The 15063-nt window shown below is 46.4% G+C and overlaps 1 protein-coding gene across 4 annotated transcripts in view; it reads left to right on the top strand.

Moving 5' to 3' along the window:
• RBM6 (RNA binding motif protein 6) overlaps positions 1–15063 on the top strand; it is a 52241-nt gene that overhangs the window by 7479 nt on the left and 29699 nt on the right. For all 4 annotated transcript variants that reach the window (XM_082768388.1, XM_082768387.1, XM_082768385.1 and 1 more), the window contains 2 exons: positions 880–949; positions 12254–12327. In XM_082768388.1, the coding sequence (XP_082624514.1) occupies positions 880–949; positions 12254–12327 (144 nt within the window). The remainder of the gene's footprint in view (positions 1–879; positions 950–12253; positions 12328–15063) is intronic.

Genomic DNA, 15063 nt, shown 5'->3' with positions numbered 1-15063 from the left:
TTCAAAACTCATATTGAGTGTTTCTAAACTTAGCATTTTCAAGCCTGGTGATTGGAATTTAGGTGGTCTGTCATTTTCCCCAAAGAAAATCCTGATTTAGGAGTGACTGCAGTGTTGTTTTATCTGATTATTCTGCTTTTTAGAGGGCCTGGAAATTATGACTCTCTTTTGCAGTCATATGCAGGTTGTTGGTAGGTAAAAGCCTTGACCGACAGACACTTGTTAACATACCTTCCTTCCAGGATTACTTTATGTGGAGACAGTATTGTTATTCCTTTGGTAGTATATTTTGAACCTGGAAGACGTTAGTGTCTGAATGAACTTGCTCCTTCTTCATTACTTAAAATTCCTAAAATGAGATCTTACGAAGAACGAAAAGATGCCTCCTGCTACTGCTGATTTTAGTTTCAAAAAAAATAATCATCTAGGCTACAAGGTGAGAGAAGTTACCTTTCCACAAGCTTCCACTTCTAATTAGAATTTTTTGGTGGCAGCTCCAGACATGAGAACACCCCCAGACATCGGTTTTTGCAAGGGTTAGCTGTGGTGATCAGCCCTTCTGAGGCTTAATACACTGACCTTAAATAAGGATCAGAGGGGAGCTGTCTGGACGAAAACAGCATGACAAACCTTTGAACGGTTCTGCTGTAAATGGCTGTTGCTTATTTAAACAAAAATAAAAAACACGTGAGCAAAAATTCCCCAAAACTCAGTAAACAGTTCTCAGAAACTGCAGGAACTTTACCAGGAAAATGAATGTTTGTAACAAGCTTAAACTAGAAAGAAAAGAAGTCTTAGGGAAAGAGAAATGTACTTCAGCAAGTGCTTTACTCTGAGGTTTTATTTTGGAGACTGAAGTGGATCCTGGTTTTCCTGTAGATTCTCAATGCTTTCCGAGGGCCAGATGGGACACCTGTGAAGGACTTGCGACTGAAAGATTACAGTTCAGGTGAGAATGCTTTTTCAGTGCTTCTGGATTCAGGTTTACAAAAGGGTATTCTTAGCACCAATACTTAGCCATTTTGGTTGTCCTTGATGCCGTAATTACAAGTATTTTTAAATGAAAATGCCAAGTTCTGTAGTTCGCTCTATTGTCTTCAAAACTGATGGCTGTGCTCACTGTTGCTTCAGAGCTAAATTGTGTTCTGGTGCTTCTAGCTGTAGGAGCAGCAGGAAAAAACAGCAGTGCTGTTCTAGTAGCCATCAATAATAAAGCTAATACTGATGTGGGACAGCAGGTTAATTCCCAATAGATTATTTGTTTTTAGTTATTCAATCCTTTTGGATTGTTCTCCATCTTGTTTCTGAGATGGCCTTGCTGTGGAGTGTCCCCTGCACAAATAGTGTCCCCATGAAACCTGACATCCCGTAACATTTCTCCTTCAGTAACGTGAAACTGTCACCCTTCTTGGATATGAAGACAGGCTTTAAAAAAAAAAAAAAAGAAAAAGCAAGTTTTATAAACAAACATTGAAATACTGGGTCAGGATGCTCTTCCTTGTTTCAAAGAATGAAATTTTGCTGTACTTCTAATCGGTATGTATTGGATTCTGAAGAAAGGAATAATTTACAAGGCTGCTTTGCGTGAGTTACACTGGAACAAAGACGTGCGATTGTAGCGAATGAGGGGCGAGCCCCCAGGACTGGTTTGGGTTATACTAATAGGGAATGCCTGGAAATGGGAGGAGACAATCTGAAGTCACTGCTCCTGCTCTGATGATATTGAGCAGGTCCTGCTCCAAAGTGAATTTCTGCTGTTTTCCAAAGCAAAGGAAAATGGCACAGCTGCTTTTGTCTCTTTTTAAACCGAGGAACGCAGAGGCTTTTACCATCCGTGGTGCTTTTCCTTATTACCAGTGTGGGTTGCACGTGGAGCAGCTGGAATTCCTGCTGTCAATACGTTACATAAAGGCTTCTTGAGTGTTTAGTAGCTGGGAGAGAAACTGGGGCAGTTGGGTATTTCTCAAGTATATTTTTATTTCTGGAAGCTGTCAAAGGAGATTTCACAACCTTCTCGTGAACCTTTGAACTAAAGAACACCCCTGTGTTACATAGTCTGCTCTGGCCCAACAAGCAGAGCTTACAGGGTGCAATCTTTCTTGCTTCCTTTCCTCTTTTCTAAGCATGGTACAGCATGGCTGTCGTCACCCTTACAGCACCGAGTGTTACCCAACGATTGCAACACATTTTTTGCCCTTCCTGATGTGATTTGTCAGTTGCTGCGTTTCCGAAACACAACACATTCCAGTAATAAGTCAACGTGAACTGGGGATCTTTTCATAAGTCTCTTCTGGTGTGCGTTATTAGGGCATAGAGCCTCTGGTAGAGAACTGCTGTCCCTTTCCCGTTCCCTGGTACAGAGGCCTCTCAGGCTGCGATGCGGAGTCTGAGGTTAAGTGTGTAAGCCCTAGTATCTGCTGATGGTCACACGTAAAATGCGGATTGTGGTTTTTGTTGTCTCTGTAACAGCTGCATTCTATTTGTCTGTCTCCTTAGCAGCAGAGAGTTGTGTGTTTTTTTTATAAGAAAGTTCTCCTGGCTTGCAAAAGCCAGGGGATGAAGAATGGGGTTAAAACTAGCTCATATTTTATGAGCTACGTAAAGCTGATGGTTAACCCTGTCTGTCCAGCATCAGCAATGTAAGCTGTGTAGCACTGTTCTGGGTTACATCGATGCTTCAACGACTTTGGTTTGCATCATGTCCTAGGGCTGCAAATGCAGCTACTAATTTAAACAGCTTTCTGATCCTTGTTACGCAAGATGGATACATCTAGGACAAAACAAGCTGCCTGAATTGTGAAAACGTCTTCTTGAAATCGGGTAACTAGAAGCTGTAGTAAACTAAATCCAGGTTTTCACATGAGGTAATCCTAACAGAGACGTGCGAAACTGAATTCACATTAACTTCTGAAAAGCTAAGCCTGTTTGAAACTAGGGGCCAGTTGTGTGCATAAAATGCTGCTTTCACAATGGAGGGCGATGTAAATATTCATAAGAACTAAAAGCAGACTTCCTGGATTACTGATGGCTCAGATACACCTGGGCCCACCGGCTGCGTTCATGTATCAGTGCAGTGGTACAGCAACAGCCTGATTCAGAAGAGCCCCCGCTAAGCCTGAGTGGGTTGTGTATTTTTGAACACTGTCCAGAAATGTTAAAAATAACACTAATCATGAGCGTGTATGTACTTCATGTCGAGTGCGTTCGAGCAAGAAGAATGCCTGCAGCTGCTGGAGAACAAAACCGAGCGTAACAAATAGCACACAATTAACTTGAGGTGTGAGGTTCAGATCAGTTTCCCAAAAAGATAATGCTTGTCATCAGGATTATCTCAGCAGCTTCTGTGTGATCATTCCACTCTGTGATCTTTTTCAGGACTCTGTTCTGGGGAAAAAATATGTGGTTGATTTTTCTTTGGGGGGAAAAAAATAAATTCAACTTCTTTACAAATGCCTTTCTTTTACATCCTGTATATGCGCTAAGGGAAGCGTATTTTCACTGAAGGTTGTGCTAAGCCCGGAACACTGTTCTCAACATAGCTGGTGTGATTTTGATATACATACAAGCTGTTTATTCTTGAGACTATTTTGTCTCTGGGGAACGCAGACTGAAACAGTTCATAGATTTTAAAAAGAAAAGTAGTGAAAGAAGAGACCTTGGGAACTGACGTATTTCCGTTTGAATCAAAAAGGCAGGTGTTTGCAGGCAATCACAAAATACCAAAATGAAATTTCATTGTATTACCCAGTGCATCATTATCTTGTTTTGTCTTGTGTCTCTGAGCTATCAGTTAGATTTTGGAATTGATGCCTGCTTGCTCAGGCTGAAAGTGTCATACCGGTTTGTGGGGGGAAGAGGGTTTCTCCCAACAGAACGTGTTAAACGTTGGCAGAACTAACAATTAGGGTGTTGCCTTCTGAAGTGTGTTTGGCCACGTCTGTTCGATTAATCATTACAAAGAGTAAACCCGGAGGTGATAGTGAGATCTGCTTAAAGTCCATCAACTACTTCAGTCTGTAATATCTCCTTGTGCCTCCTGCGCTTTCAGAGCTGCAGATGCACTGCTTCTGCGCTAGATACTAGCGCTGCTGGCTCGTCAGCCGCTCTCTGCAAAGTGATTGTCAGTAAGTGCTCGTGAGCTGCCCCTGGCCCGTCTGGAGGTGCTTCTCTCTGCTCACCGGGGTCAGGGCTTTCGTGTGGCTTTCCAGTGGGAACCTCCTGCTGTGGAACTGTTAGCGCTGCGGGTGATAGCACCAAGCTGCTTCTGGTATTCTTGTATTGCTGTCTGTGGACTTGTTGGTACTGACTGCCAGAAGCTTGAAACTGATACCTTCTGACCTTCAAGGAATCTAACATGAAGGCGCCTTGTCCCGGTTTTGATTTTGATCATATTTTAGGCTTATGTCCTGCCTGCTTCTCCTTAAGCTCTATTTCTGTTTTCCTGACTAATGCCAAACATAAGCCAAATCTAGGAAATGATCCTTTGGGTTTGATGTGCATGGAGCACTTCAAGTGAATGCACATGTGTGACCTGCAGAAGGGAACATGCGGATCTAAGTTCATCTTAAAGGGCTGCTTATGATGAGGTGCTGCAGGAGCATCCAAGTGCTACATGAAAGCATGAAGCGTACTCTGAGCTTTCCATTCAAATTGTTCTCCTGGTGGCCAAGCTTGGAACACACTTTCCAGCCAAAATTCACATTAGGGTTGGTACCAACTTGGAAAAAGCTGTTTAGGGAAGGTGGGCGGAGAAATCGCTGGTAGCCCGTGAGGTTTTCCTAGCTTACTCTACAAGCACATCTGTGCATCTGAGAGGCGTCTTTGCTGAGCTGGGAAAGCCTGAAGGAGAACAGACACGCTGAGATGGAGAGCAGCAAGGCCAGGGAGGATCTCTGTGAACTCAGAGGGCCCAGGTGAGCAGAGGCCAGGCACCTTCCTGTGATGGAGGCACGTGCAGGAAATGCAGTGTAACCTCAAATGCGATCAACTTAGCTTAGTGGCAGCTGCCTGCTGACTTTCAAAAAGTTTTTGCTTTAGCAAGTACCATTGGCACCAGATATACTTTACTGCTTGCTCACCCACCTCTGTGCACTAACATTTACCTGTTTCATTTCTGTGGCCCTCCAGACCTGGCCCTTAGACTGTAGATGCTCGGAACTGCCTCCTTCTCCTTCCCTTTGTTGAACTTGATCCATTTTTTTTTTTCTTAGTTGAGGGAGTTCATCTTGGTCTTACTAAGCTCCTCCACTCTGGTGCCCTGTTAAATATTAATAACCCTCTAAGGCAAACCTATGAAAAGCACCTTTCCCCTGCCCCTCAGTGCAATGTATCCTGTATCTCAGAACAGTGAATCGCTGCTTTCAGGGAGACCCTGAAATCTAAAGTTATTTTCTTTACAGTATTGAATATTACTAAAACTCATAATCTAAGGTCCAGAAATGTATAGTTCGTGATTGAAAAATGGATACAGATTTTGAGCAGTGCTCCCCTCCATCCCAGGGATAATCTCTCTGTTGTCCTGGGCTGGGGCGCATCCCAAGGTGGTGAGATCCTCCCCGTTGAAAGCAGAGCTCCTGTTGTGTGGGGGGCATTTCTGTGCTTTTGGCTGGCCCACGTACAGCTAAACCTCCCAGTCACTGTGCATGCAGGTGGGGTTTGAGCCAGCGACCCTCCTGGGGGTCAGAGGTGCTGGAGGAACACGGCCCGTGGCCCCGTGTGGGCTGCAGCTTCCAGCCACAGGCAGGGCAGCTAGCCGCCCTGCCGTGCTGCACGGGAAGGATGTTCCTGGAGGAGTGCAGCCAGAACCCTGCTGAACCAAAACCTTCTCTTTCCTTTCAGGAGTCACGCAGTACCCGTGGGCAAACCTCTCCGAAGGGTGGTTTTGTGGCCAGCTAGTGGTGTCCTCGTGAAGAGGGCTTGGTGCCGGCCCTGTGCGGTGTGGTTAGGTCTCACAAGGCTTTATGTCCTTCGGTTTGGTACAGAGCTCGCTGTGGGATGGCGTGAGGTGTCTGCTAATGTGGCACGGAGGTGCCTTTTGTGCTAACTGTGCCGAATACACCTTCACCATCAGGGCTGGTGCTTAGGCACCAGAGGAAGGACAGTCTTCTGTTGCTGTGCTCAGTGTTTTTTTTTTTTTTGCATGGTGAGGGTCGTGTGGCCCACTTGGCTGCATCAGCCACAGCTGAGGGTGCACAGCTCTCAGGTGCTCGTAGAGGTCTGAGGTGATCACCCAGGAGTTCCCAGGGTGCGGTAGCACGCTTGGAGTTCCCTGCTGAAGCACGACCAGATCACCTGCTCATCATCAGAGGTCCTCATTCTGGAGGGCTCATCTGTCAGAAGGCGGGGAAGTACCTTCACTGCTGAGTCCTGTTTGTAGCCAAAATAGCCTGGCCAGGACTGGGAAGCACCTTGGCTGGCATTAGTCCATGGTCATTGATGCCAGTCCTTGTCAGTTTTCCCAGCTGTGTGGGCAGTAGGTTTTTGGCTGGTTCTGCTTGATTTTAGGGCAGGAGAGCGTTGCATCATGCAAGCCAAAGGCATTCTTGCCAATCTGTCCTCATCTGTGATGTGGTGGCTTAGCAAGTGGGAAGGACGAAGCTGTTTAAGTCTGTTTGCAGCAGTGATCAACCTTGATTCATGGTTTGCAGCCTGTTCAACACAGAAGGCAACAGCCAGCCGGGAAATGTGCTCACAGCCCTCCTGACATGCACGTTCCTTCTGTTTATGATGGCTTCTTAAAATGTGCTCACCCTTTTTGCATCTCCAGTGCAAAGCTTCAAGGCTTCTCACAGCGTGCTGACACTGCTGGATTAATTGCTTTTCTGAGTCATTTGTGCTAAATGGCAGATCCTGGAGGCCCAGGTACACATTAGCAGTATTTCAAAATCAGTTTCCTGCCTGTAGCACCTTCCCACCTTTGCAGCTTCCAGTTCTTTCATGGCGTTTTGTGAAGGCCTCAGCCTCTCTTGGATTCTGCATTTCTGTACAAATATAATGTAATAATTTGTCTCTAATAAAGCTGCAGTGTGCAAGATCTTAGTGTCTTGGATTTTTCCCTCCTCCCCACTGTGCTAGTGTACAAACCACTGCCCTTCTGGCCAAGAATACAGCTGTGGAAGAAAACAGCATGGACTGTTTGCCTTTGAGGGCATCTCAAGCAGGTCCTTTCTGCATCTTGTCCTCCTGGGTGGAGGAAGGACAGGCTGTAGCATGATACCTTTTAGGACAGCTGCATTTCAGATCTTCTGGTTTCAGTGCTGTTCTCCTGTGCAGCACTGTTATGAATATCTTTTTTAATAAAGAGAGACAGTATGAAGTGGCAGCCCTTTTTTCAGCAGCCAGGTGTGGCTTGTAAGTGCTCAGCCCTTGAAAGGGATCGGGGACAGGGCTTGGTGCAGATCGTCCTGTTTGTTATTCAACAGCAAGCTTCTCTGATACAGCTCTTCAGCTTTCGGAGCTGGGGAGGCCAACGCATCTGTGCAGCAAAGAGGCCTGACAGATTTATGGAAGCTCTGAATCCACCAGCTGGTGTGGAGAGCGCTCTCGCTTTTGGCTTCCGAGTGTGTGTGAGCACAGATCGGTCGCTGCCATTCGCTGCGGGGGCGCCCTCCAAGGGAGCAGGCTGTGGACAGCTTTATTTTCTCTGCTCGCTGCAGAAGGCACTACGCTATTGCCCATCCTTGCTGCATGCTACTGTGCTCCCATCCTTGGCCATGCACTGCTGTGCACATTGAGGAGGTCCTGGTTTCTTGGCAGCATCGAGTATATTGGCCCTGCTCAGAACAGTACGCTCTATCAGCATGAAGGTATGGAGAAAGCCCTGCATTTTCTGGTATTTTCTTGAGACGAGGTATTCACTCTTTAGTAAGGATGACTTCACAGGCTTCCTGGGCTGCCTCATACAGGTAATCTGTACGCAGCTTTCCTTGGAGGAAACAGGCCAGATTTCCACATGGGGTCACGGACACGTTGCCGAAACCTTCCACAAACGAGGTAGTGATTCCTGTCAACCAAGCAAAAGCTGATTTGGCGAGAAACATGCAAAATCTTGTCTCCACAGCTGTGTGAAGACTGGTGTGTGAGATCATAGGGACTTCCACAGCCCTTGAAGGGATCTCATTTTCTCTCCATACTTGATGCTGTAGTTGCCTTTGAAGCAACAGAGCTTTCTTCTCTAACGTGGATGGAGCTCTGCAGGGGATTTCCCTGGCTGCACTCTGTTCTGCCCTGTTGCCTCTGCAGAGAGCAATCCCCAGCAGAGAGCAAGCCTCCTTCAGCAGGCTGCCTTTGCCATCTCTCAGAGTCCTAGAAGTACACAAAACTACAAATGTTTTTCTTCTATAGCACTTCTATCTCTTGGGGTGTGCTTTTTCGTAGAATCAAGGAGCTGGATCAGATCTCTTCAGTTGGATGTCTTTGTCACGTTGCCATCATGCCTTCTCTCCAGAAGTATCTTCAGTTTGGCATAGATCAGGGTCGTTGTTGTTACATGATTTATTCATTTGGCCTCCTAAAACTCCAGAGAAACGTTTTTGATGTCTTCATGCTACTTCCAGCACACACCAGAAGAACATTGTCTTTGTTTTAGATCTTGACATAGCAAACTATCCTGAAGTGATGCATTACTGTGTGTCAGTTCAGTAGAAACCGTGTGTGTATAGAAACAAGGCTTATTTTAAATCTCAAGTGCATCTCATTTTTTATCTAAATCCCAATAAAGGTAATTTTAAACCAGGCTTTCAGGACTTCTAGCCAAACTGTGGCATGCTAACAAAGATATGTGTCGTCAAAAATCACTCCACTGAAATGCATGGTTAAGAAGCAAAATATTCCTTATTCAGATGTTTGCACAGCAGCTTCCTGGAGCTTTTAATGTGTATCCTTAGTAGTATCGAGTGCTCATATTCATTGTCAGTGCAGAAAACAACAGAGCATGCCTTGGAAGCATCCATAAAGGTTGTGTATACACAGAAGCACTTCAGGAAAACAAACTCATTCACTAACTGGCGGAGTTCAAGTGTTGGAGGACTGGTGCGTACCCTTGTTGGAAAGTTCGTTTGAGCAGCTACTGCTCCAGCACGCTCAGAGTTTGGGGAGGCTGTTGATATCAAACACTTCTGCCAAAACAAAGCATTCCTTACTCAGTTCTTACTCAGTTCCTTGTTTGTATTTTTTTTTCCTGTGGAGCCCGAAGCAGCGGTGATACAAGTGATTAAGACGATACTTGGCTTTATGTCTTCATGTGAAACCTTGCCTGTGAGTTCAGGCCACCTTGAGTCACAAAGCCACGCTGTAGTCATCAGCAGTGATTCTGCGTTGCTGGTTTGATTGCTTTGCTCTTACTGATAAGCCCTGGAGAATACTGGTAGGTGTCCCAGAGCTCTGGTGTGCAGGGGAGGACAGCTCACCCTGGGGTGCCTGTTGTACCGGTCCCTGCCGCTGGGTGCCTGTCCCCGTGCATCTGCCTGTCAAATCCTGTGCCCTGCTTCTGGTAGCAGCAGATGAGTTGCTGGGTTCTGACAGGCAAACTGCATTCAGAAAGAAACATAGGCAAGCTCAGCAGCTGCTGCACCAAGAGCTGAAGCAGCCCTACGAAGGAGACAGAGAAACACAGTTGCTGGCAGCAGCCTCTCTAGCCAGCCTCAAGGCACTCAAGTTTTATTTGAGGTGTTGTCCTCTGGGTAGTGGGATTATTGCCAACGGCGGCAAAAAAAACAGCAAGCATTGCATTTCCAAGGCGTGGTGTGGTTGTGCTGTTGTTCCTGCATTTCAGTGGGCTTTCCAGCTCTAAAATGGAAGGATGTTGTCCTGGAGCTGGGGGCGGAGGGGCCGTGCTGTTGAAAGCTGCTGCTGCCGTGTGGTTTTCACACATTGCCTGCGCTGGTCAGATCTGCGAAAAGAGGATTGACCTGGGGGTGGGGGACAGAAGAGTTCTGAGCCCTCACAGATCTTCACGGGCAGTTTGGAGCGGGGCAGTGGCTCCAGGCTGCTCTCTTGTGTCACTGCTTCGGTGCTGTGCAAGGACAGCTGGTACTGAATCGCGGAATGCGACGTTCCTGTGCAACCCGACCACAAGAAATGAACATGTGGCCTGAAGCTGCTTTTGGGCAGGATGCGGGGCCAGAATTTGGGTTTGGTTCCCACCGGGTGTGTTAACTGCAGCAGTGCTTATTAGGTGGGTTGAGTTTGGTGGGGAAGAGGGAGGGAAGGAATTGCACAAGGCAAAACGTGCTGATCTTCCTCTTCGCTGGAGTGGGTCTGCAGCGTACAGACCTCTGAGGATCTCAGGTTTTACATCCAACATCAACAACATCAGCGCTGTGCTCAACTCTGTCATGCTGGATTAAATCCACATCTAAAACACTCGTTCACTTCATCAGACATCGGGTATAAACTGCCTCTCACATGGAGCAAATCGAGTGAAAACTCGTGCAATCTTCTTCCAGTCTGTCTGGAGACAGCTTGCTTCACGTGCTCGCAGAACAAAGACAGGGCTCTCATCCCGGCCTGCTGATTACAGCAGCTTTTGGAAATCCTTCCTGGGAGTCCTACAGGCTGATAAATAACATTCAAGCAAGCCTCTTCTAAACATGAGGGGGGGAGAGAAGTGACTTTAGAGACCTGGATTTGAAGAAGGCTTTCAAACACCCTGTGAGAGCCTGTGTGCTGCTCCGCAAAGCAGCAGGGCTGTCCGCCTGGAATGCAAAGCAGTCTCCCAGCAAGGGGCAGCACTGCTCCTGGAGAGCAGCTCTCTTCTGCAGAGCAGGGGACTGCTTTTATTTTTAAAGGCTAGTTAGTGTGGCTGGAACTGCAGAGCCAGTGATTTTTATTTTTATTTTTTTGCTGCTTCTGCCATCTGAAACCCTAGCTCAAGTTCTAGCTGCTCTCTTGATGCAACAATATCAAGTGGCTTTAGTGGCATCTCGGGTGGTGTGATGCTGGTCTGCCTCTTGCACTGAGCTGAAAAGCACCTAGATTGATAAATTTCCTTCTGATGTGCTAATATTGACAGAAACAGTATGTGGGAGGGAAGTAAATTCCAATGTGAGATAGAGGAGGAGCTAGATTCAAGCTGGAGTGTTGTTCTAACAGCAAATGTGCAAAGTCAGGGGTGTGTTGTTAGAGAGAGGATGTTAGAGAGATCCCAATTAAAAAACAGTGGGGTTTGGTGATGGAATAGATTTGTTTGGACTTGTCTCTGAAGCGTGTAAGTGTGAAGATGGTAAAAATAAATAAAAAGAATCAATAAACAAACAAAAACCCACCACAAACAGCAACAAAACCAGAAAAGTTAAAACTGGTGAGTGCAGCAAGCATCATTGGGAGTGGTTTCAGGGGGAGTCGGGGGGTAGTTCCAGCAGCTTGGGATGCCTGGCCTGAGGGAAGCGTGGCACGGGGAGGATGAGGTTTGACCTCAGGTTGGTGCTCAGCTCTTGGGTTCTGGGAGCTGCCTCCAACACCAAGCATGGCTCTTAGGATGCTCTTAGCTTCTGTAGTGTTCACCTCGCTCTTTACCGTGGGACGTGAGATTTCAGTGCAGGTAACTGGAGCACAGATCAGCTGCTGATTGAGATGGCAGCCTTCCAAGGAGGAGAAGAGTAAAGGCTCTCTAGTTTCTTGCTGCTAAACTTAAGCTCCCGCGCCCTCTTATTAAACGTACAGTCGTGTCTATTGGAAATAAAATACCAGAACGAGAAAGTTGGAGTTATCGCTTCCTGCTCCATTGTTCTGTTTCATGGTACAAGGGATTCGGACTTGAAAAATAAGCATATGTTGAATGGGAAATAGCAAAGGTAATGGAATTGTGATGGTTCGTTTTGAAACGTTGCCCAAATGAAAATGCTGGTCATTGGTGTAAAATACATTCACAGCAAGGTACTTTGGAATGACTTTTACCAACACTTGCTTTGGAGAACGCTGCTTCCAAGGCAGAACAAAACGTGAAACTAGTATGGAAAATCACAATGCCTTAAAAAGAAAAAAAAGTGATTATTTCTTGCCCTAAGGAAGGGTGTGCCTGTCAGTGGGTTGTGTAAGGGGAAGTGGGAACACTGCACTATTAAAATTCATGATAAACTGCACAATTAGTCATCATCCAGCTAGTCCCTGATTTCTCTCCTTTTCATTCTGGAGTATAGAGGGGGTGGTTAGAGGGTTTGTCACTGGAGAAAAAGGGAAATTGAATATTTAATGTGGCTTTCTTTATGACAAGGCACTAACATGACTCCCGTCTGTATTTAAATGCTGTCCCCAGGTTACGACTATGGCTATGTCTGCGTGGAGTTTTCACTCTTGGAAGAGGCCATCGGATGCATGGAAGCCAACCAGGTTGCTTTACACTTCGGTCAATGCTGCTAGAAGATTTAAAACAATAATAATTTTTGGTGGGGTGGTGGAAAGCCAATGAGGATTTGTTTTGCACTATTCAAAGGCAGATCTGTTCTTGTATGATACACAACGCCGCGGTTTAAACATGTTTCCGGAACCTTGCAAAAGGCTTAGAAATGCCAGTGTGAAAGAGCTGCGAGACACCGAAGGGTCTGCCCTCCTCCCAGTGCGTGGCAGCACGCTGGCTAGGTTCACAGGCTGGTAGCTGACTGAATTCCAACACAGGTTCTGGCCCTGATGCTCTTGTACTTGAAATCCAGTCGGAAAGAGCTCTGCAAGCATTAAATGTCTCCCCCGGTTGTGCGTGCACACACACACACACACACATGACTGGAGGTGAGGCCTCTGGTATGCAGCTCTGAGTCAGCTGCGACTTGCACGCTCTGCTTTGCCATCTGCCTTGTGTGTGGGAGAGGTTCTTAATGGTGCATCTCCCCCATATCTGTCTTGTCCTTTGGCAAGCTGGAGTTGCAGACACGAGGACTACCCTGTGTTCAGTTGCACCTGGTAAATCTGAAAGTTTCCAGCCCTTAAAAGTGCAAGGTGGCTTCAGTCCCTAGTGAATAAGGACCTAAGGGGAGCCTTTAATCTGACCTGATATTCAAGGCTACACTTGTTGGCTGCTGTGCTACAGCAAGATGCATAAAACGTGTCAGGTAAAACATAGATTTCCATCTTACACCACCCTGTCTGTGCCTCAGAACTGCCCGTGATGGATCACTCAGGAAAAACCACTAAGTGATCCCTATTCCTTTGATGCATCCCTTATGCCTCCTCTCTGTTGCCTTCTTCCTCCAAATTTGCCTGAGTAAGAATCCATATGAATTATCAAAAGCCTTTTTTGCCAGAATCCCATGTCTTGCTGTCACGAGAAGAGAGTCATGAGTCAGATTCAGAGCTGTGCATGTGCAAAAACGTACTTAGAGTTGAGTCTTCGCAGCTGGGGTTTCAAAGGTCCCACTAAGCACTTGCATTTGCCTCTGTTTTCAGTTTCCAAAATATTGCAACTTAGAAGAATGTTTTACAGAAATAATTATTTTGCTGGGAAGGAGCCTGGCACATTCCCACTGGATGGGGGAGGGAGGGAGCAGAAATGAGAGAAGGCTCCAGAATTATTCATTACTTTTACCATCAGTGACAACCTTTGTTTTCCCTTCAGTGTTGCTACAGCTCCCAGTCTATTATGTAGTCACTGGGAAATACGTCATTATGTGTGGCACTCTGTTTAACCACGTGCCCCCACATATTCTCTCCCCAGTTCTGCTCACATGAAATAATCTCTCCCTATGCCAATGCCCTTCCCAAATACCTTGGGATTTGGGAATTCCTCCTCTTCCTATTTTTAAGGCCTCCTCTCCACCTTCTCATATTTGGAGCATCCCCACATATTTGTACGGGTGTTTGGCTTGATCAGCTCAGGTCCATTGCTGCAGCAAGGAGCCCGTAAGCGCCAGGCCCTGAGCTGAACCAAGTGCCTAAAGGTCCCCAGTACATCCCCGTACCTCTGTGCACATGAGGAGGTTCTGGCTGGCCTTCATCTGCGGCTTATGATCCCCCCCAGCAGCTATAGCAGGCCGTCAGGCTGGGTAATTATATACCCTTTTTCCTTCTAATTAAACAGCAAAAAAAAAAGTACTAAGTTTTGTATCTGACTTGCTGCAAGAAAGCAAGCTAACTTCTAAGTTCTCAGTAAAATCCAGGTGGAGGTTTTCAGAAAGATGCAATTCACTTGTCCTTAGACAATGGGTACCCCTTTGTAATATCTTCCGAGGTAGGGCTGTAAGATCGTTTCCTCAGGCTGAGAATTAATCTGGATTTTTACAAACTTTACGAACTGCAAAACCAAAAACCTTTGTTAGCCAGGGCTTGGATTCGTTGATAGTTGAGTTATTTTCAGCAGGTTATCAGCTCTCCCTGTCAAATGTAATCACTTGGGAGAGCATAAATAGCAAAGCGGTGTCAGCCCATGGTGACGCTCTAGCACCTCACTAGCCAGCCTGCCTCTTTCTCAGTTTTCTACTGGCTGGGAATGAATCCCTTTTACAGAGACATCCCTTTTTTTGATGCTGTTTAATGCCTATTTAACCACCCCTGCCTAAAGAGCAGTTGTTTACCTCCCTACATTGCTGTAGTCTGTAATTACTTTGTTGCGAGATCCTTTTATTTCACTCAGCACAGAGCAGTGCTCACTTGAGGTCATTCCCAAATTTGCTCCCTACAGATTTACCAGGTCCAACTCTCCCCATGCAGTGTATGTGACTCCTGAGATATGGGGGGAGGTTCAACTAAACACACTGTGGTAAGGAAACATCCATCTTCTGTGCTGCCCTAATTTGGGAAGAGAGATTTATTCCACCTGTATTAATTGCCACAGCTGAAGTAACTGCAGTAACGCCCGGATAAATTGCCTTGCCTTGTTGATTGTGCTGGTGGCAATTTATTACAGCTCAAGGGGCCCATCTAGTGTACGTGAACTGTGATGGATCGCCAGCTTTGTTTGCACAGAGGTGGTGCACGACAGGTTTTGCTGAGAGAAGAGGCAGCTGCCAGCCCTCCTGCCTTTGGGCAGGCTCTTTGCCCCAGCAGGGCACGTTGGCTGTTGTCTTGCAGGCCGTGGGTGCAGCGCTCCTTTCAGGCTGGTGGGCACAGTGCCTCTGGTGGTCTTTTGGTATGAGT

The sequence above is a fragment of the Aythya marila genome, assembly GCF_965140915.1.
Source record: "Aythya marila genome assembly, chromosome: 10".
In the NCBI taxonomy this organism is placed as follows: Eukaryota; Metazoa; Chordata; class Aves; order Anseriformes; family Anatidae; genus Aythya; species Aythya marila.
Note: the sequence above shows the minus strand (reverse complement) of the source record. Positions and strands in the feature narration are given on the sequence as shown.